The 22,723-nt window shown below is 37.8% G+C and overlaps 1 protein-coding gene across 1 annotated transcript in view; it reads left to right on the top strand.

Moving 5' to 3' along the window:
- BIRC6 (baculoviral IAP repeat containing 6) overlaps positions 1 to 22,723 on the top strand; it is a 354,060-nt gene that overhangs the window by 309,592 nt on the left and 21,745 nt on the right. The window contains exons 67-70 of the mRNA XM_067562654.1: positions 13,823 to 13,968; positions 15,844 to 15,954; positions 20,187 to 20,404; positions 21,440 to 21,601. Of these exons, the coding sequence (XP_067418755.1) occupies positions 13,823 to 13,968; positions 15,844 to 15,954; positions 20,187 to 20,404; positions 21,440 to 21,601 (637 nt within the window). The remainder of the gene's footprint in view (positions 1 to 13,822; positions 13,969 to 15,843; positions 15,955 to 20,186; positions 20,405 to 21,439; positions 21,602 to 22,723) is intronic.

The raw sequence follows: 22,723 nt of genomic DNA, 5'->3' as shown, positions 1-22,723 counted from the left end.
GGGCTTAAACCTTCTGTTTTCCCTAACTTTATTCCTCTTAGGCTGGAACAAGACAAACCTAACTCTTACAGGTCTATGCATGTCCTGCTTCCAAACTGAAGGTAGGAGCTGCTAAATAAGCTCACTTCCTCAGCAGTTGGAGTGGAGCAGCAAAAGGCACAGCAAATGAGAGGAATTCCCCTGGCTCAGTTGCTTTTGAAAGAAAGCCTTCCCTGCTGCTTATAGATGAACCTTATCAGTAGGTTTTCCCCAGAAGTTCCAGTACTGAAGAAAAACCTTTGGAGCTTGTCAAGAAGGGTGAGATCCAGAGGGGATCGTGAATTTTGCACATTTGTGTTAGTGTGGATTTTGCTCTAGGTGTACCTCACCCTCCTGTAAATAGGCCCATAACTTTTGGCTGAGTTACTGAAGTCTTCAGATCTTGATTTAAAGATTTCGAGTTACAGAAAAGTCACCATTTACTCTAGCTTAAACCAGCAAGTGACCTGTGCTGTGCTGGGGAGAAAGGGAAAAAACTCCAGGGTCTCTGCCAATACGGCATGGAGGAAAATTTCTTCCCAGTGCCAAAGAGGGCAATCAGACCCTGAGCATGTGAATAAAACCCTCCAACCAGACACCTGGAAAAGAATTCCCTGTGGTAACTCAGAGCCCTCCCCAGCTAGTCCTCCCCATCTCTGGCGATCTTTGCTAATAACAATGAGGAATGGACCATATGCTATTGTAGGCAACCTCACCCCCTTCATAAACATAACAAACTAAGTCTTAAAACAAGTTAGGTTTTTTTGCCTCCACTATTCCTCTTGGAAGGCTGTTTCAGAACTTCTCTGCTCTGATGATTAGAAACCTTTGTGTAATTTCAAGCCTAAAGTTTTTGAGGGCCGATTTATGTTATTCGTTCTTGTGCCGACATTGGCCCCTAACTTAAATAATTCCTCTTCCTTCCTAGTGTTTATTCCTCTGATGTATTTATAGAGAGAAATCATATCTCCCCATATCCTTCAATTTGTTAGGCTGAACAAGCCAAGTTCCTTAAGATAAGGTATGTTCTCCATTCCTCTGATCATCCTATTAGTCCTCCTCTGCACCTGTTCCAGTTTGAATTCGTCTTTCTTAAAATGAGAGACCAAAATTGTTCAAAGTATTCCAGATGATGTCTGCATAATGGTAATAACACTTCCCTATCTACTGAAAATACCTCACCTGTTGCATCCTAGGATTGCATCAGCTTTTTTCACAGTTGCATCATATTGGTGGCTCATGGTCACCCTGTGATGAACCAACACACCCAGATCTTTCTCCTGTGTCACTTCCAACTGATACGTCCCCAGTGTATAGCAAAAAATTCTTCTTGATGTTAGTCCGTAAGTGCATAACTTTACACCATTTCATTGCATTTCTATTACTCCAATTTCCAAGGTTGTCCAAAACTTATTGTATGATACTGCAGTCCTCCTCCGTATTGGCAATATTTCCCAACTTTGCGTCATCTGCAAATTTTATTAGTACAATCCCACTCTTTATGCAGAGTCATTAATGAAAATGTTAAATAAAATTAGTCCCAAGAGCCGTCCTTGAGGAACTTCACTAGTTAGCCTCACTCCAGCCTGACAGTTCACCAGCTGTAGTCTCCCCTTGAACCAGTTCCTTACTCACCTTTTGATTCTCGTATTAATCCCCATCTTCTCCAGTGTAACTAATAATTTCCTGTGTTAAATTCTTATCAGATGCTTTACTGAAATCCAAGTATATTAGTTTTGCTGTATGTCCTTTTTCTAGAAAATCCATTATCTTCAAAAAGAACGAGTTCAGGTTGGTCTTGCATGATCTACTTTTTGTAAAGCTATGTTGTATTGTATCCCAGTTACCATTTACCTCTATGTCCTTAACTACTACTACTGCTACTTTTTCAAAATTTGTTCTAAGACTTGCATACAATTGAGGTCAAACTAATGGGTCTGTAATTTCCTGGTTAGCTTTTTTTTCCCTTTCTTAAATATAGGTATTATATTTACAATTCTCCAGTCATAGGGTCTGACCTCTTCCCCCGCACTCCCCCCGCCCCGCCAAGTTTACATATTAATTAAAAATCTTTGCTATTTGGTTTGCATTTTCATGTGCCAATTCCGTTAATATTCTTGGATGGAAATTGTCCGTACCCCCCAGTTTGGTCCCATTAAGTTTTGAGTTTGGCTTCCATCAGGAATGTGGTAATACCTATTTTCATATCCTTGTTGCCGTTAGTTACCCTGCCACTGTCTCCGAGCTCCTCATTATCCTTACTAAAACCTGAGGCACGGTATTCATTTTAGATGTTGGACCATACCTAGATTTTCTTTAATCTCCACCTTATCCTCAGTGTTTAGAGGCCCCACTTCTTCTTTCCTTGTTTTGCTTTTATTTATATGGCTAAAGAGCCTTTTATTACTGGTTTTAATTTTCCTTTGCAAAGTCCAAGTATGCTTGGCTTTTGGCAGGTCTCACTTTTCCCCTGCACTTTCTAACCTGAAAGAGGTAGCTTTCCTTCCTGATCCATCCCTTCTTCCATTCCTTTTGTAGGCTTTCTGGTTTCTCTTGGTAGCCTATGGGAGATGGTTCTTCATCCAGTCTGGCCTGTAACCCTTCTGTATGAATTTTTTCCCTTGCATGCGATGCAGACCTTGGGTACTTTCTGCAGCTTTGACTTAAAGTAATTCCAAGCCACCTCCACATTCAGATTCTTGAGATCTTCAGTTTAGTACACTTCCCTAAGTCCCTTAATTTTTTTTAAAGTTTGCCCTTTTGAAATCAAGGACCCTGGTTGCAGGTCTATTTTTGTTTGTTCATCCATTTAGTTTAAGCTGAATTAAGTCATGATCACTCAAACCAAGATTGTCCCCTCTAACCAGCTCTTCTGTGAGGTCCTCACTACATACCGGTACTAAATCTAAAATGGCATCACCTGTCGTTGGTTCAGTGCCCGTTCTTGGTAGCACTTGTCCTCCAATGTATATCTGGGAAATTAAAGTCTCTCATATTCACATAATTCCCAGTAATATTTACTTAATTAAAAATATTAAAGAAGTCTCTCTCCATATTCAAATCAGATTCTGTAGGTCTATAGCAGTCACCAAGCACTATCCCAGAGGAGCTTATATTACCTTTCTTCCTTTCTATGATATTTATCTCACATGCTTCAGGGATGGGCAGGAGGTGCCACCTGAACTCCCTGCAGATGCAAAGGACATGGTCCTAAAGCTCTGTGCCATTGGGCTGGACATGGGGGGAGTAGGGAGTGACCCCTGAACCACCTGTATATGCAAAGGATGTTATCATGGAGCTCAGTGCCATCAAATTAGCTTGCATAGCACTCTTGTCCATTCTGCAAAACTCCACAGTGCAAATGCAACCATATGTCAGTGATGTGCTATGTAAACAAAGAGTGAGGCCCTAGATCATCCCGGGTTGCCAGGAATCCATCATGCTATGGAAATGGTCCCATCTGCACATGATAACACTGCTGGCTCTACACCTCCCAGGGTTAGCCAAGACCTGGCAGACTTTTTAAGAAGGCACACAGTGACAAACTATGAGTGGTTGTAGAAGGAGTCTGTTATAGCCTTTGTATTCTTTCACTGGGGTACCCATGATAAACTTCTTCGTCACAGTAGGTCTCAGGTAGGTCAGAGGAAGTTTTTGTAACATGCCTTTGCACTGTCTTCATCAAAGAATTTTGCAAAGATGCTTTTTGAAACAGTGCACTCTTCAGGAAGCATATTTCCTTCAACTTAGTTTTGAATCTGAGGATTGATTTAAGGCAACAGTATTGGAGTCACTTCTAACTAAGTCTATTAAATTGACATCCAGAGTTATGCTTGATTTGGGAAAGCGCTTCTTGGGAATATACTGTTCACTAAACTTCCACAAGTAGGAATGTACAGAAGTACCTGAAGAAAGAAAAAGAATGTACTTATCAGTTATTGTAGTTCCTCAGAAGTGTTGCCTCTACATAGTCACATTCCCTTACCTGTATCTTCTGAAGGGCAATTGAGACCATGCCTCCTTTTTACATCCTTGGAAACATACATTTAAGTGAGGAGGCATGAGAGGGTGAATGGCCCCAATACCGCTCTCTGGAAGATTTCAAGCTTGCATCCATAAGGCAATTTTATTACAATAATGTGAATGTTGACATAACGCTCTCCAAGAATTACCGTTACTGGTAAGTAACTTCTCTATAACAGAAGAACTGAAAGGTTTAGTGGCTTTATTATGTAAACACTTTTGATAAATTTACCATTCAGTGTGATCAAATTTACCTCTGAAATTTTCAGCTTGGGTAAGTGTCAGGATTGGTTTTAAAAATTAAAGTTGTCTTCAGAATGTATCATAATTCATTATTCATTTAGCACAGTGTGAAAGGGAAGGATGTCATCTTCCAACACAAGTTAAATTAACAGTTTAAATTATTAGCATGTACTCTGCTATTTTGTCTAGCACATAGGTCATTGAAATATTGCTGTTTTCCACTGGCTTTCAGTATTTTAAAAGTGAGTTTACATGTTTTTATGCTGTCTTTTTTTCCAACACGTGTGAAACTCTAAATATAAGCTTGAGAGTCTAAATTAAATTTTTAGTTTCATCTCCTTTCCATTCTAGCACTTTCATCTACCCCAAAATTTAAAAAATTATGCATGCACTTTATCTGCTAACTATGATATAGTGTAATTTTTGCCTCATATTAAAATCAGAATTTTGGAACTGAGTTGCATAGCAAAGTAAGTTTTTAAAAAAGTGTCTGGGTAAAAGTAGAGAAAATGAATGGGAGAATGTTAATGTGGATTATTTGTTCTCGTTGAATGTATTATGACAATTTATTATTGGTGTATTTTGTTGCTGAGCTTGTAGATTTTAAGTGATTTCAATGAAATAGCCTTATTTAAATCTCCATAATTATGCTCAAAAAGTGATCGTCACTGATAGTATGTGCATGTGCATGCATATGTATGCAGACTTACACCCTGGCTATGGAAATGCAGGGGATCTATTCTGTTTCCCACTTTAATTTTAGTACTTCATCTGTCCTTCTCTGGCTCTCCAGAAGGCCCTATCAGGTCGCACAGCAGCTTCATCTCTCCCACATGGGTGTGGTACAGTCTTCAGCTGAGCCGTCTCTGCCCTTTTCCCCAGAAGCACACCTGTATCATATGGAGTTTACAGAGATTCTCCCATCTTTTTTCCCCTAATCTTCTAAACCCAGGCAAAAGGAATGCAGATTTAGTATGGGAACAATGTCCATACACAAAAAGGCAGAGCTGCAGTTCCCCATTTATTAATTTGACTTATCAGTGGCATGCGCATTTACAAATGATGGAATACAACCACATTTCTTTCAAACATGGGTGAAGCTAAATTTTGGGCCCAAAAGAAAGCTGTTGATTGGTTTATAAAAGCCAGGTGAATGGAACCTACTTCAGATATGCAGTCTTTTCTGCCTACAAGGGAGCTACCAGCAGAGGTTTCTATATTGACAGCACATCATTCATATTGCTAATTCATGGACCTAAGCCAGGTCAAAGGATTTCAAGGAGGCCTAATTCTAACCTGTAACTTCTGGTCTCCCTTGCCTGCCCACTTCTCTTGGTGTTTAAGATTTTTCAGTGCCTCAACTCCATTTGAAGTCTAAGTTTATCTTTCACAGGGTTTGAATCAAAAGCTTTGTTTTAGCCTTTCTAATAACAACTTTAGAATGGAGATAGGAGTTTGAGTTTCACAATGTGTGCGAGACTTCCCATTGTTGCTTGGGATAGATGTGGCATAGCCTGATTTGAGACTTCTGTCAGTGACTCCTGAGGGTCTTTCTCAAAAGAGCTTTGATCTCTTCAGTTTGCAAGATTCTGTTTTTAAAACTGCTTGCTTTTGCCAGTATTTGGGCATGGAAAAAGACCTCTGCCATGGAAAGAGTTGGGTCTGGTTGATTAGAAAGGGCTGTTTGATGATTGAAGCTGTGATCATCTATTAAGTGGATTTGTTAAAGAAATGTAAAACAAAATGTAATAACTAGTGACTAAAAGAGAATTAAATTCTATCTTGGGGTGGCTAGCAAAATAGTTAGGAAGAATTGTCCTGGGATGAAGAGCTGTCTAAATTGTAATAGATTCCAAGCCAAAAGAGATGTTTGATCAAGGCATGCCATGGAAATGAATCCCTTTGGACAGATTTCCTCATCTAGGTTCAAAGGAATTACTTAAAGTCCCGCATGCTGATTGGAAAGAAACTGAAAGACGACCAAGAACTGCTGAGAATGATTAAATATTGGGTATAATACTAAATTATATGGACAAGGAGGCTAGACAATAAAGATTACTCAAAGGCAGAGTAACTGAAAGATGACATTGATTGTACAATGACACGAAGGTTTGCATCATCTTTATAATGATGATATCTGCATATAGACAGAGAGATTTCTGATCCATTTATATGAGTAATAAGTCCAAAGATGGGAGAAACAATAAGATGGCTTCACTGACAAGGGCATGATACACAAAATAATAGGTAACATGAACAAAGATACAAGTATCTTACAGCAAGAAGGCGAGGACAGGTAAGACTTTGAATCTTAATCTACAGTAGCTACTAAATATCGTATTTAGCAGGACTGTTACCTAGATCTTAGAAGAGATATAGATTGATCTGCAGCTGTGGTTTCCTCTCCAGTCTCTCTAACCATTATGTTACTTATGGTAATAAAGGTTATTGTTTTGATGTAAGTGCTGCAAGGCATTCTTATGGAGACGGTGACCCAAACGTGAGTGACAAATGAACAAAGTAAGGACAGAAGTACACTCTCAAGGTACTTATCCCAAGGCCTGTTGCACTCCCAAAAACGTTTATAGTACATGGGCTATGGTCACAGTTGAGCACAATGCTTCTGAAAAGCCACTAACATTAGGCCCTTGGAAAATAAAGCACTCATAATTAGAGACCACTATTGAAATGTTAGCCATGTATACCCAATCGGTGTCTAGCTACTTAAGTAGCAACAGATATTAAGGCCCAGATCCTCAAAGGTATTTAGGTGCCTAATTCTCATTTACTTCAATTGAGGCTCTCTGATCAATGTTCCCTTTGGCCTTTGAGGATCTGGGCCTAAACCTCTGCATCCATTAAACTGTAGGCCTCAGTTTTAGCTTTAGGTTCCCCACATATCACCAGAACCAAGGAATCTAACGTTGTTAGAGCTAATTATTTTGCAGTTAGTCGTTATTAGCAAAACTGGTAAACCCAAAATATAGTTTGTTTTGGGTTATCATTGTTAATACTTGACACCTAAATAGTTTTCCTCTTCCATCTTCAAGGAACCTAGCTGCAGAGCTATTATGGGTAGTAGTTTTATTATAATTTGCTGAGCTGTCATAGCTGGCCTTGTGAAAATTAATAAGACCTAGTTTTGAGATAATCTAAAGCAGCATTTCCCAAATTTTTGAAAGTTGAGTCCCAAATTTCAGGAAAATGAAACCAATCGCAACCTCCTTCAGTCTCATCATGTGGTGTTAAAGGCCTAGTAATCTTAATTTAAACATCTTCCACTCCATCTGTGCTCCCCATTGAGAAAGACTGGGAGTTCCTCTTCTCATGAAGGACCAAAAAGCAAGATTAACTTGTAATCCTGTTTTGGGTTTGCATTAATTTCAGACAAACAAAAGTCAGGAGTGTGTTCCATGCATTAGTGGGATACATTGCCAGGTCCAAAGATAGAGACTTTATTTAGATTTCTTTTTACTGACAGCCATAGATCCTGTAAACCAGTGAGATTTAATACAGTAATTCTTGGATTGCATCTCAGTGTTAGCACCTATCTAATTAGCTGATTAGCACCTATCTAATCCTTTAGTTTATCTGGCTAAATCCTTTAATTTGTCTGGCTAAAGGTATGCATCCTCATCTTTATTGCTCCTTTATTTTTGGGAAGAGGAAGAGTCTCCATGAGACAAAGTCCTAGGCCACATGATGAGGCAAGATAACAGATTTTCTTGTCTCTTTTAGTTGTTGGTGTTTTACAGGTTTTTGAAAGTTTTATAATGGATCTTATTCCATTTCCTCAACCAGCTCCTTGGTTCAAATGAGTTTTGGTTTACCTGACTTTATAGTTTTGATACTTATATGTACTCAGAAGGAGAGATACTGTATCTACTGATTTTATGTAATATGGATTCAACCTGGAGAAACTCATTCACACAAGTGGCTCCAATAGAGAGAGAGCAGAACTGACCCAGTCCTTAGGACATAAAGGTCTTTAGAGGGTATGTCTATACTGACGGCGGCAAGGTCACCGCCGCCAGATCGATCTTTCTGGATCTATTGAGCAGTCAGTGTAGACCTGCTAAATCGATCAGGAAGTCGACTGAATAAATCCACCTCCTCAATTAGTATAGCGCTGTGTCGACGGGAACACAGTTCCCATCGGCGCAGGGCAGTGAAGATGGCACACAGAAGGAAAGCACAGCAGTTGACGGGAGTTATGCAAGCTACTCCGCGTAGTTTGCATAACTCCCATCGACTGCCACCGAATCTCCAGGTAAGTATAGACCAGGGCAGAGACACTTGCAGACTTAAGGTGATTTGCAAGGACTCTTTAAAGTACTTCATAGAACTGGCCAAATTAAAGGAGTTTAAAAAGTCTTCAGGCTTTGCTTTTGTTTTGAGAGTAAATAGTTTAGCCATGTTCAGAGTATAACTCTATTTCCATTATAAGATTGCTTTTGAGCCCTTCTTCAAACTTTTAACCGAAGCTCAAGAAATCTTACTCAAATTTCTTGTGTGGCATTCTGTGTGAGAGAAGCTTTTCTTCAACATTTTGGGGATAGATTTTGAAGTATGATGATTTCACTTTTCCAAAAGACTGTTTCCCGAGTACTTTATTTACTTTGCCACAGTGTTCCAATATCCACTCATCTTACATCTTTTGTATCCTTCTCTGTAGCTTTATAAAGACAACCTTAAAGCTTTTTTCTGCATCTTTTACTTCAGAAATAATAGCTATAGATTCTCACAATCTTTGTAAGACTGGAAACGTAATATGACAGGAAGCTAAAGCATGCTGATCTCCAACTTTCTAAGGTGAGGGTGGGAAAGGAAGAACGTTAAGTTTTAGATCATATTTCTCCATCATATCGTGCAAGTGTATTAAGGAAACCCACCTCTCTTTTGGCTGTGCAGTTCATCTTTAAATCCTGTTAATGCTGTGTTTAAATTGGATCATTTTTCAAAAATGGTTTAACTATCATCTAAAACCTGTGAACCATCCACAGTATGTTTAAACTGAGAATGATTTATAGTTAATGTTTAACTGTGCAGGATTCAGACATATTTCTTGAAAAGATACTGCACTCTGCATATAGACTGTTACTTCCCCTAACATGGCTTAAAAGTTGTAGTAAGAGCAGGACATTCAAACTTAAAGTGAAATACTAGGTTCAGATCTAAGTTTGGGTGTTCTACTTTGTTGTCTGTACATAAATCCCCAACTGCTGCTTTGCTGAGCTAATTTTTTGCCTGAGTGTACCTGCTTATTCCATATTAAAGAGACGCTTAAGACTACAATGACTTGATTTAGGTAACAAGTATGTGAGTGACCATCATAATGCATTGTAAAAGTATAATTAATGTCTCTTTCCAACTTTGTGAATTTTTGGCCCTGACTATGTGTTTTCACTAGACTGCAATATGTGAGTGACCACCACAATGTGTTAGAAAAATGTGAGAAAAATAATCATTCAAGTGTTGCAGTTTCTGCAGCTTTTACCAATTTTCCTCATGATTTTTGCTGACTGTTAGTTATTAGTAAAAATGGTAGAACAATTTCATATGTTTCAACTATGTATTTTTGAAATCTCAGTGCTTGATCCTGCACCGTAGAAGTCATTGTGAATATTTAAAGAAGCTCTCTGAAGATAATGGAAGGAAGATGTTATTTTAATAAGGTTTATGAGAAAAGAATGAATTTCTAAGAAAAGGTTTAAGGGAGGAGACTTGAATATAGAAGAACATAGGTTAAAAGTAAACCTTTTTCGTATATAAGAACAGACACGTGACTGCTCTTGGACTCTGAGTCCAGCTCCATCCTCCCCCTGCAACTAGAAGTTACCCAAAGGAGGGAGGGGAGAGGAAGACCTCAGAAGTGCATCTAATTAAAAAAAGCAAACCAAAGCATAAAAAATAGCATACAATGGTAAACAGACCAGATTTGTGTAAGTGCCTCCACATTTATGGCAAACAAAAGAGTACAGCATAAGCTGTGCATGTTATACCTGCAATAAAAGTAGTTTTTCAGAATACACTGCAGCTGAGTGCAGAGTAATCAAAACTAGCAGATGTAACAAGCGAGTGACCACCTGATGTTAAAATAGAAAATGAAGCATGCTTCACGTGGCAGGCACAAAACAAGCTTGTGTGGCAAAGCCACACCTATAATTACTATGTCAGATAACATTCAATAGAGTTTGAAATAGTGGACAATGTGCTGGAGCTGAATAGCAGATGGAAAATACAGATGACCAAATGAATGTATAACTTGTCTTTCAAACAGAACACAGAAGAGATTTTGTAAGAATTTGGGAGGTTTAACAGACTGGGACACATGAAGGATAATATATTGCACTGAGATGCTACCAAAAATTACATGCACCACAAAAAAAACTGATCACAGAGTGATCAAGTAAAAACTGAATGTGGCCAAATGGTAAAGTTAGACATGATTATGCAAATAAGCACACCAGCTCACTGGGATAACAGTTTGGTCACTATGATAATATAAGTCAAAGATTTGTATATATTCATAAAGTTTAAATGGTCTTTCCATGCTTCACAGGGAAGTGATCCTCCCACCATTCTGTGCAAATCCACAGCATTCTGTTGAAGAGCTGTCACATAATCTGGTTGTATAAATCTGAAGATCTTCAGGTGCACTAAATGGACAACAAAATCAGGCTCCTTGTTAGTTTCCTTTTTCCCAAAATGCCACAGTTTTTGGGCATGCAAACAATCCCTGACCAGATGAATGGTTAGGCGTTGTGGTGGCACTTGTGCAAACTACACAAGGCATTCAGCAAACCTATTCCTGAAGGACACAAAACACACTCTCTGCAAGAACTCTGGTGGTATCATGAGCAGAAAGCTTATGCTTCAGCTGAGGAAATCTGCAGAGCAACAACCTGGTCTTCTATCAGTGCCTTTATTAAACATTTAGGTGGAGGAGGAGGGAGTGGGGGAGATGACTTTATGCCATTTTTGCACATCTTGAATTCTGGCCCCTGGCACATAAGTTACAGTAGCCTTGAAGCTATGCTAAGTTGTGTCAACCTGTAACAGCCCTGTATGGTCATTATACCAATTCAGAATAGGTAGAGATTGTGGGGTGTTAGTGTGGGTGGCAGAGTAGGGTCATTCTGCTAACCCTAACCCATTCAGGAAATTCTCTTCTATGGAGAGAATCTCCTCCAGTGAGGCTGGTTCTGCCCTTTAAAGATCCCATTATCTCCCCCGACCATAATAAAAGGTCCAAATTATAGGGGAGACCTATGGCACTATTGTTTGTTTTACATGTTAAGATGCTTGACGCTCAGGAAAAGGAGGGAGGCAGAGAAAGGGAATTCAATTATATAAAAAACTCATATTTACATTTTTCTAATTATTCCTCTTTTTAATTTTCTTTCTTGCTTTCTTAGCTAGATACATTTATTATCTGCTAAATTAACTACTACTGATGTTGAACTGTTTTTAGAGTTCTCTGTATGTCCTTTTGGCTTTTGGTTCTTTTTCTTAGTCCTCAAGCATGTGCTTAAGTGCTTTGCTGAATTAGGGCCTAACCTTTATTTACATTTTGCTTTAAAATTAAAATTGGAAGAGGAGGTTGGGATTTTCCCAATTTAAAGTAAAATATGAGATTTATTATGGGGAATAATACGCTTGCTAACCTGTTTTTAAGAGGGCTTTTTTAAAGATATTTTTAAAAATAATTTTCCTTTCAGTAGCTTGATCAGTCACATTTTCTTTGCCTTTGGCATATTTTTCTTTCATGTAAACCTTGAGGGGTTTTGGCATCAGCCAGAAAAGCTGAGGTGCAGTCTTTGTTTCTAGCAAACAGCTTGAGAATTTTGAATTCAAGAATCAATCAGTGGCCCTTGCTTGGTGCTGTTAGGGATTCTGCACTTCTGAAAATCTCTTCACTTTTTTATGTACCAAAATATAGATTTAGGAGCCTAACTTTAGGCTCCCATTTTTGAAAATCTTGGTTTATATCTCTACAAGCAAAAGAGTTTGGTGGAACTTTTGAAAGGCACAAATGGTGGGAACTAGGCACCGTTAACTGCCTTTTGTGGATTTGAAAATATCTGCCTATGGTGTTAATACAGTATGTTGTCTAGCTCTCCTCTTTGCTGCACTAACACTCTTGAAAATCCAATATTTCTTTTAAGCAAACAACCGATCAAGATCATTTTGGACAAAAAGTCTGGTACAAGGAAAATAAATGTTACTACAATAAATGAACTTTGTTGTTAACATACTCTAAGGATAATTTCATTTGATGAGGTTTGAAGACCTTAAATATTACCATAATTGTCTATGTATTGAATGTTTTAGAAACATTAACACAATTTCAGCATGTTTTAAAATATACAGAGAATCTGAAGTATTCAGTGATTGCCAAAAAACAACAACAAAAACCGAGAACATTTGGAGCATCAAAGCATTAAATTGCTAATTTCTACTTACATAAGCAGCTTTTTGTTATGCTGGTTCCTATGATAATGGAAAATAGGAAACAAGTGCTGGTTTGGCTGTTAATCTTGTTTGAATCTTAAAATGAACAGCTGCTGTTTTTAAAACAAAGATTTACACAGAAGCAAAAATCTCACTGGAACTAAATGAAAATGATTTTTTGAAGTACCCACATTAAAATCTATAATGGCTTACATATGCATATTAGAACTTAATTTACAAATAAACTTTGAAAATATATACACTTAATTGTCAATGTCATGCTTTCATTTCATTTCAAGAACTGAATTTGTATGCAAATGTAAATTATTGATGGGTTGCCCCAATAAAAAGGTTTGTTTAAAATGGCTTAATGTTATTTACCTTAGCTACTTTTACATATAATGGCAATGCTATTGTACACTATTTAAGTATCTCTAAATATTTTCATTCTAAAACTCATAAATTGGCCATTTTAATTCATATCAGGCTGAACAGATATACATAAATGTAGCTAAAAATACTGAAACATGTTTAGTGAAGGTTATTTTTCCTTATTTTTATTACATTAAGAAAACTTTGAGAGAGCATTACAATGTTAAAAAAAAAATTGTTACACATTTTAGGAAATGATCCTGCTTTAAGCTCCGCAGGCAGACCTAGTGCAGGTTCAGGACCTTCAAATATTTTTGTATTGGATTTCTGTATTAATGTTTATAAAGTATTTTGAAAATGTAAAATGTATACTTGTTAGCTACAAACAGCTTTACTGCTGGAGCAAGAATCTATTATTTCAGTATATTGTTTTGTCTTTCTTCAAACTTCATTTGCTTACTGTACCCCAGACATACATTTTTGCTGGTCCAGTCCGGACCACATCCTAATAGCTGATACTTAAAGGGAACTATTTGTCGTTTTTATCGTCTTTCATGGTAGATGTGGAGACGCATTGCATTTCAAAAAGGCTTTGTTGTTTTTAATACTAATGTTTTTACTCATTGTCAACAATAATCAGCTTTCTGAATATTGTGTCTGAGTATAGTCCTATAACCTGTTCCCCTCCCCCCTCGTTCTTTTCAACAAATAGGTCTAAAAAAGAAAAAGCTAAAGCAGGGGTAAAACCAGATGCTTCTGATCAAGAACCAGAAGGGCTGACACTATTGGTACCAGACATCCAGAAGACTGCTGAGATAGTTTATGCTGCAACCACCAGTTTGCGCCAAGCAAATCAAGGTAAAATACAATAGTCAATATTTTGATGAATGCTGTACCTTGGATCTTTAGCATGCTTGTTTACATAAAATTCAGAGGCCAAGATTTAAAAAATAGATGCCAAAAGTTAGGCTCCAACTGCCATTTATGGTGCCTAAGTCCAATATTTAGGCACCACTGAGAGCCTCAAAATCTCTGCTCAGCTGCCATGTAACCCTGCAGATGCCTAAAGTCCTTAGTTCCCTACAGTTACACTATTAAACTTCCCTAGGTTTCAGCCAGTGAACTGTTACAGTCTAGCATCCACGTGCCTTTCTCATGCTTATGCCTGAGCAGAAGCCTCAAAGTAGGCATTTCCCCTGCCTGTCCCACCAGTGGAGCTGTGCTCAAATCACGCTTAACCCCGTACAAAATGGCAGGGGATGAGGAACAGAAGGCAGCCTCTTTGTAACCTTTATCCCTATGGCTAGGGTATTCACCCAGAATGTGGGAGATAGAGAATAAATTCTCTTCTCTGCCGGATATGGAGAAGGGATTTAAATATGGGTTTCCCACCACCCAGGTGTGTCCCTTAATCACTGAGCTATGGGATATTCTGGTATGAGTCTCAGTATTTCCAGTTGAAGCTGTTCCTCTGTGTAATAAATAATTAAGCATGCATTGGGCCAGAGAGAGAGAATGAGTCTCTATTCCAGTGGCTCAGACACTCACCTGAGAAGTGGGCAACGTGTGTTCAGATCCCTTCTCCACATCAGGCAGAAGGGGGGAATTGAACCTGGTATCCTACATCCTCTCTGAGTGTTCTAACCCCTGGGATAAAGGTTATGAGGGGCTGAGACCTCCTGCATTTCTTGCCAGAACAAAAAACCAGCTTAGTCACCTACCTGCAGAAGAAGGTTCACAGCAATGATTCCCAAGCAGAGATAGGTGTCCAAGTCCATTTGAGGGGAAGGGTGTAGGACCCATCCCTCTCTTTGGCATTTCTTGTTGGTTAGCTTAGGTGGCCGCCTTCTCAGTGTTCTGGCTTTTGTGGTTCCCATTCTTACACATCTGTCTCTCACACCTGCATTATATAGGGAGCCTATGTGCTTAATTCAGGGCTGTGGATTCCACTTGGTATCAAAGTGCCTAAAAGTTAGGCACTGTAACACTTATCATTGCAATGCATAAGTCCCTTTGTGAATCTAGTCCCTTAGTCTTTATGTTTGCACCGATGTGGTTTGATTTTCAGAACTATTCAACATCTAGCAATTCCTGGTGAAATTTGGGCACTCATTTCTAAAATTCTTGGTCAGAATATACAGAACTGGTCAGTGTAAGGAACAGTACTATATCTTCCAGTTTTTATCCCAATTACGTAATATCTTATCTGACATGAAGAGGAAAATGAGTATGAGAAAAGCTGACAAAGTAATGTGTGCTGTTGCAATTAAACTTTAAAAAAAGTAAAAGTAGTAAAATTAAAGTAGTAAATTAAATGCAGAACAAAGAATCTAAATTAAAGATTAAAATGGAAGATATTTCATATAAAATGTGGTGCCTATATATAAATTAAAGAAACCAAAATAAGTAGCTCCTACAGAAAGATTGATTTTTACAATATATGTGGTCTTCTGTTCATAGGTCTATAGTGTAGGGAAACATAGAATTTTATAAAAAATTAAGAAAACTGAGATAAATTCACAGTGTAAGGTGATAGTTTCATCTTTATAGCTACGTTACTTGTAAAGCAAAACTTAGTCTGAATTTAAATAAACAACTGATATTGTCATCAGTTGTAGGGACTATGTGTTCAGTATGCTTGTCAAGCAGCCTCCAGTAAATTAGAAAATATCAGATTTTAATATTGTGTGAAAAATATATATCACTTTATCCTTCAACATTTTTATATAACAGAAAAGAAGTTGGCTGAATACTCCAAAAAAGCTTCTGTGAAGCCCAAGCCTTTGTCTGTTTTAAGGTCCCTTGAAGAGAAGTATGTGGCTGTCATGAAAAAACTCCAATTTGGTAAGTGAAGAAGTGTTAATATTTTTGCATAGAAAGCAGAATTCTAAAAATATACATTGAGGCTTCAGTCCAGGAAAGATTTGTACATGTGAATACCTCATAAATAGACTATTCACATGCAGAAAGTTACCCATGTCCATGTTTTCAGGGTGTAGTAAGTTGTTCAAATGTGAAACATCCAGTAATTAATACAAGTTACGAAAAGATTTGTGTGTGTCTTCTACTTCTCAGAGACCATGGTCTATCATGCTGACCAACATTGTCTCCTTTTTTCCCTTGTGCTTCCCCCCATCTATCTGTATTCTGTTGTCTTGTGTCTTATATTTAAATTGTAAACTGTATAGGGTAGGAACAGTCTTTTTGTTCTGTGTCTGTACAGCGCCTAGTGTGATGGGGTCCTCGCCTGTGACTAGACTCTTAGATGCTATGGTCATATAAATAATTTTGTCAAATTTTTGGGGGGATGGGGGTGTTAAACAGTTGTTTTGGCAGCATTTGTAATGCGACTTATTTGCTTGTAAGATAATATTGTGTTCAGAGATACATTTCTGGAGAGTATCATGAATACTCATGTTGCAGTGTTTTCACACCAGAAGTTTTTGTGGGCCTTCTTGAAAGCTCTCTGTCAGTTTGGTAGCATAAAGAAGAATAACATGGGACTTAAGTGATTGATACATTGCATGAAATACGTTAGAATGAAATTCATTAAGGACAAATGCAAAGTGCTACACGTTGGAAGGAATAATCAATTGCCCAAATACAAAATGGGAAACGACTACTTAGGAAGGAGTACTCCAGAAAAGGATCTGGGGGTTATAGTAGATCACAAACTAAATACAAGTCATCAGTGTAATACTGTTGACAAAAAACAAACATCATTCTGAAATGTATTAGCAGGAGTGTTGTAAGCAAGACACTAGAAGTAATTCTTCTACTCTACTAATTCCTACTACTTCCATTTATCTACTGATAAGGCCTCACGCAGAGTATTGTGTCGAGTTCTGGGCACCATACTTGGGGAAGAATGTGGACAAACTAGAGAAAGTTCACAGAGGATCAGCAAAAATTACTAAAGTTCTAGAAGTCTGACAGGACATAGTAACAGTCTTCAAGTATGTAAAACGTTATAAAGGGGAGGGTGATAAATTTGTTCTCCTTCTCCCCTGAGAACAGGACAAGAAGTAATGGGCTTAAATTACAGCAAGGGAGATTTAGGTTAGACATTAGGAAAAATGTATTAACTATAAGAGTAGTTAAGCACTGGAACAAATTACTCAGGAAGGTTGTGGAATCTGTCATTGGAGGTTTTAAAGAACAAATTAGCAAATAACTCAGGGATGTCTAGATAATACTTAGGGCTTGTCTACATTTGAAATGCTACTGTGGCATTTCAGTATCAACACTACCTATGGTGACGTGAGGACATCTCCCATCTGCGTAGCTAATGCACCTCAAGAGGCGATAGCTAGGTTGATGGAAAAAGTTTTCTGTTGACCTAGTGCTGTCTAGGGGTCAGATCAGCTTAAGTAGGCCACTCGGGTGTAGATTTTTCATCCCTGAGCGATATAACTGGGTTGACCTAACTTTTTAGTGTAGACCAGGCCTTAGTCCTGCCTCAGGGCAGGGGGCTGGACTATATGACCTATTGAAGTGCCTTCCAGTCCTACGTTTCTGTGATTTTATGAATTGTGAATAGTCATAGCTGTAGTCATTGTGAATGGTTTCTGAGCTATCTCTATTTCTGTAGGTTGATGTTTTCACATAAACCGTTTATTAGAACGAAAGAAAAACTAGTAAAAATCAGTCTTGCAAGGATAATTCATAAACAGAAAAAGAGGCTCATTCATTACTCATTAGTTATTCATAAATTGTTGGCTATGCACTCACATCAAACTTTCAGTGGCCAATAGGAATATGGGTCCATGTCAGAGGTCACAGCCCTAGGCTCTGCAAGAACCTTAGCCACAAGCCAGACCCTGCAACTGAATTTACGCCTGTATTGACTTCAGTGGGGCTCCACGCTATCACAGGGGTCTGCCCATGTGGATCCAGTTGCAGAATCCAGCCCTTAGTTAGCAAAAATCGGCCGTAACTCAAACAGAGAACTTTGCTTTTGTCTTCTCCCAACATAGTTCAGATAGTTGACACAATCTTATAATTGAAGTAGATTTAAAAAAAAAAAATTCTCCCAGAGGAATTTTTCCTTTAAATAGGCAAGATGGGGGAGGCCAGTTGACTTAGGTAGGCACTAATGTCATACTTGGTGCTTCTTCTGTATATGAATTCCTGTGAGACCAACACTGAGCATTGCTGCTGTCTAACTCCTTTGATTAGTTACTTCTATTTTTTTAATGTCAGTCCACTAGTAAATGCACCAGTTCCTGAGTTAGTTATAATTGCTCTTCCATCAACTAGATACTGAGCAGTGTATGGTTGAAAATATTTTGAGGGTGCTAATGTAATGTTTTAGGATGCTAATGTAATGTTGAACAAAAATAGGCTATTTCAATGAAATTTCTTTAATCTTAGTGAAAAATCAATCATATGATTGTTAAATGAATAGATTACTATGTGTTAAATTTTAGTATAGAATTTCATTTAAAGTTAGGGAAAATATGTACAAACCTTTTCAGTGAATTTCTGTAATATTTTTAATATTCTTAATTTATAAGGAACATTTTAGCAAAGCTTTTTTTGAGTGAAAATATTTTCTGAACTTCTAAAAAATGTGCGAGGTTATATTAAAAAGATTTTTGAAAGTATAGTTCATTGTTAGATGCTCTTGCTGGCTCATACACAAAATTGTTTTCTTTTTCTTTGTTCAATGAATGTGTCCCAGTCCTGTAAATCCATACATGAGTAACCTGAAAATAGTCCATTTGATGTCAATGGGGACTATTCACATGACTGACCAAGAGTAGATCCATGAAACGTATGTGATTCCAGAGAAAAAGAAAACTATCCTAAAACTCTGGCCATCTGAGACCGAGTCAAAATACTCTATTAGAAAGTATTCTTGCAGTGTTTCAATCTATAAAATAACAAGTACTGGAAATCATGCAGGATATTTTTTCTTGTAAAATTTCCCATCCAGTATTTACAAGACCCTTCATGGAGCTTATAATAATTATAGAAGCCTTCTTGAAGCTCCCAGGATTCAAACTTTGCATCCTAAATCCAAAGCTTTTCACCCATCGCTAAGAAAAACAGTACAGTAATTCATGGTTCAAAACAAAGCTTAAGTATTCAGACCAAGTTGCTTTGTCCAAAAAAACCACACCCTATTCCAGAAGTGAAAAAGCACTCTTTCTAGGTCCCTGGTCTCAAAAAACACTTTTCAGATTAAACTCAACATTTCCACCCAATAATTTACCTTTTGCCTAAGAGCATGACCAATTTCAGACAGAAGAGTTCTCTTTCTCAGAATATTTAAGTGGTGTGTCAAAGTCAGGCTTATAATCAAAAGTCTCTCATAACCTTAATTAGGGAATTCACTGCCTTGAATGTATTACATAACAGACTATTTGGGTAGGTGGGGGTTCAGCAAGAGAAGCCAGGACTAGTGTTGAAGGTGGCTTGACAAATAATTTATTGTTCTGAAAGTAGTTTTTATGTCACAAGTAGAGGTATTGTTGTCATTTTGGCTACCGTATTTTCTATGTTAGTATCCACTTCATTTTCAGCTTATTACCAATGAAAACAGAGAGAAAGTGGATGGGAGAGTTAGTAGTACTATCTTTTCATCTTTGGCACCAAGTATCAAATTTCACTTAATGACAAGGGATAATAAAATTTGGTCTCATTCTAATCTTCTACGAATATTTACCATTATTGCAACCGCCACACAATTAAACATCATTGGCAGTCTGCTCCAGATTGATCCATGACTAGAATTATTATTATTCATTCTTAAGGACCACAATGTGCTTGGTTTGGAATAACAGGGAGTTTTATAGATCAGAATTGAGGTACATTAACATCGCTGTGTATGAAAGCTTGTAAACCTGCTGGATTATACGTGGTTCTACCTAGCACTACTTATGTTTCATCTTCTGTATTCACTATATTAATTCACAAAACTGCCTAGAAAAGAGGAGGAAAACGGCAGTATATTTTTGGATTATATGGAATGTAATTTTTCCGTGGGTATCAGCTTTACATTTCAATCAGGTTCAATCCGTTAGAAACCTTATTTTTCTGATGTAATAAAAATATTATTTTCATTATTCTAGATACATTTGAAATGGTTTCTGAAGATGATGATGGAAAACTAGTTTTTAAAGTAAATTACCACTACATGTCTCAGGTGAAAAATGCAAGTGATGCAAACAGTGCTGCCAGAGCCCGACGTCTTGCTCAAGAAGCTGTGACTCTTTCAACATCACTGCCACTTTCATCTTCATCCAGTGTCTTTGTACGCTGTGATGAGGAACGGCTTGATATCATGAAGGTAAGAAGCAAAATCTGTTTCTGACTTTGCACTTGGTAGGATAAACGTTCAGGAGAATATCTTTAAATACTGATGAGGAACATGACTATTCAGTTTACCACTTTAATTGTTGTCTGTTGTAACTTCTAAATAAAATTCCTATAGGTGACTACAAAGAAGTCCTAGCAAGTTGATATATATTCCATACCCATTTTCTGTATATGAACTTGTTAAAACTGGAAAAAAAGGCCAGATTAATGAAAGAAATAATAGGTGCATAGCTTTTATTTTTTGGATTTTTTTTAGTGACGTTTTGCTCTGAAAAGTGGCCGTAAACATGGTATTTTGCAGTTCTACTTAGCATCAATTTCTCAGTAACTAGCAATAGATTCTGCAGGCTAAAATTTGCCCTTACGTACACTTGTGCAACCCCATTACATTCAAAGTATGCCATTAGTGGCTCCTGTTCAACCCCACTGCCTTCAGTGGGCTTGCAGAGATGTAACTGAGGATATGTCTACACTGCAGTTAAACACCCGTGGCTGGCCCATGTCAGCTGACTCAGGCTTGCAGGGCTCAGGTCTAGACATTCAGGCTCATGCTGGAGCCCGGGTTCTGGGACTCTCGTCCCTCGCAGAGTCTGAGCACCCATGCTCCAGCCTGAACATCTCCTCCTCAGTGAAACAGCCCCATGGTCTGAGCCCTGCAAGCCTCAGTCAGGTGACATGGGCCAGCCATGGGTGTTTAACTGCAGTGTAGACATACACGGAATGACCGTGTAATTGGAATTTAGTAAACATTCTTAGTAAACAGACTTAGCTTCCTCTAAATTACTTTGGATCTGTAGTGCTGCCAGGAGAGAGAGGTATTAACAACTTATTTTAGTCAGTAAAGCAACCAGGTTAGACAGATTTGTAAGCAAGACAATGACATTTTTACGTAGGTATTATTTTGAGTAGAACTGCATGTGAAAAATAAGTTTATCCTATAACATCTCAAAATTCTAGTTATAAAATGTTTAAAACTGCAATATGTCACATTTTTTTTATGTGATAGGTGCTCATAACTGGCCCAGCTGACACCCCTTATGCAAATGGTTGCTTTGAATTTGATGTATATTTTCCACAAGACTATCCTAATTCACCTCCACTTGTGAATCTGGAAACAACTGGAGGCCATAGTGTGAGATTTAATCCAAACCTTTACAATGATGGCAAGGTAATGTGCATTGAACTTAGTTCTCATGGTGAAATGCAATATTCCAGTATACTTTTTGGTATATCTGTCTTTCCTGCTGCCCTGCTTTGTGCTGTGGTCGCAACAAAGTGAAATGAACAAGAATCTTGCTTGTGCTCGCTCATGCTGTCCCCCAACCATGGTTAAACCTGCACTCTAGAGATGAAGGTTATTCTAAATGTATTTACTGTAACTCTCAGCAACTACTTAGAGGAAGAGCAAGCGAGGAACTGAAGTATGAAATTGGCAAGTTTCATATAGCCAAAATTTGTGTTGTCTTTCCATGAGAGAGAACTTTTAATAAATGTGCAGTTTATCATTAATTGTACTATGCTTATATTAATAATCATCTTTCTTTTTTTAGTTTTTATTTTATGCACTATATATATGTAGAAGTGCTCATTTATTTTTCCTCCTTGAAGCCAAGGTTAATCAGCAGTTTTTGGCCAGTGATATTTTGGTGAAGGTTCTCCAGGGCTCCCAGAAGCTTCTTATTAAAATTTGCCTTCCAAAATGAAGAGAAATTGGGTTGATTTCCCTAATACTAATGGAATTCACCTCCTCTCTGGTTACTGCCAGAGATGACTTATCCCTGGGGCTTTTTTGCCTTTGGTATGGACCAGATTGCAACAATTAGCAAGTATTTAAAAAAACAAACAAACAAACAAAACAAAAAAACACCTGAGGGGGAGAACTGCAAACCTCCCTACTAGAAGATCATATTTTCCATCCTTCTCACCGAGCATTTGTATTATGTTATCAGTATGCTCTGTGTAATTTCAGGGACAAGTAAAAACATTTCCAGCAAAGTACAGCTCAGTATAAGTATGTTTGCCAAGTATACTGCCTCTCTCCTTGTTTATGAAAAAGTGCTTTTTGTTTAACTGGGAAAACAAAGAGAGAAGTTCCCTAGTCTTAGTTCTTCTCTGTGTAAGAACAAAAAATTCTAGTTAAACAAGGCTGAGAGAACATTTATGCCAGCCCACTTATTAAGGTATTGGTTGCACATCATTCATCAATCATTGGGTATTGGTAGCACATCATTACTCTTTACTTACCAACATTTTTTTGATAAGATTGCTCCTCCTCATGCTGTACAGGAGG

Source organism: Emydura macquarii, unplaced genomic scaffold (genome assembly GCF_026122565.2).
Source record: "Emydura macquarii macquarii isolate MOO-44397 ecotype Brisbane River unplaced genomic scaffold, CSIRO-AGI_Emac_v2 contig_2457, whole genome shotgun sequence".
Lineage (NCBI taxonomy): Eukaryota > Metazoa > Chordata > Testudines > Chelidae > Emydura > Emydura macquarii.
The sequence above is the reverse complement of the archived record's forward strand: the minus strand, read 5'-3'. Positions and strand labels throughout refer to the sequence as shown.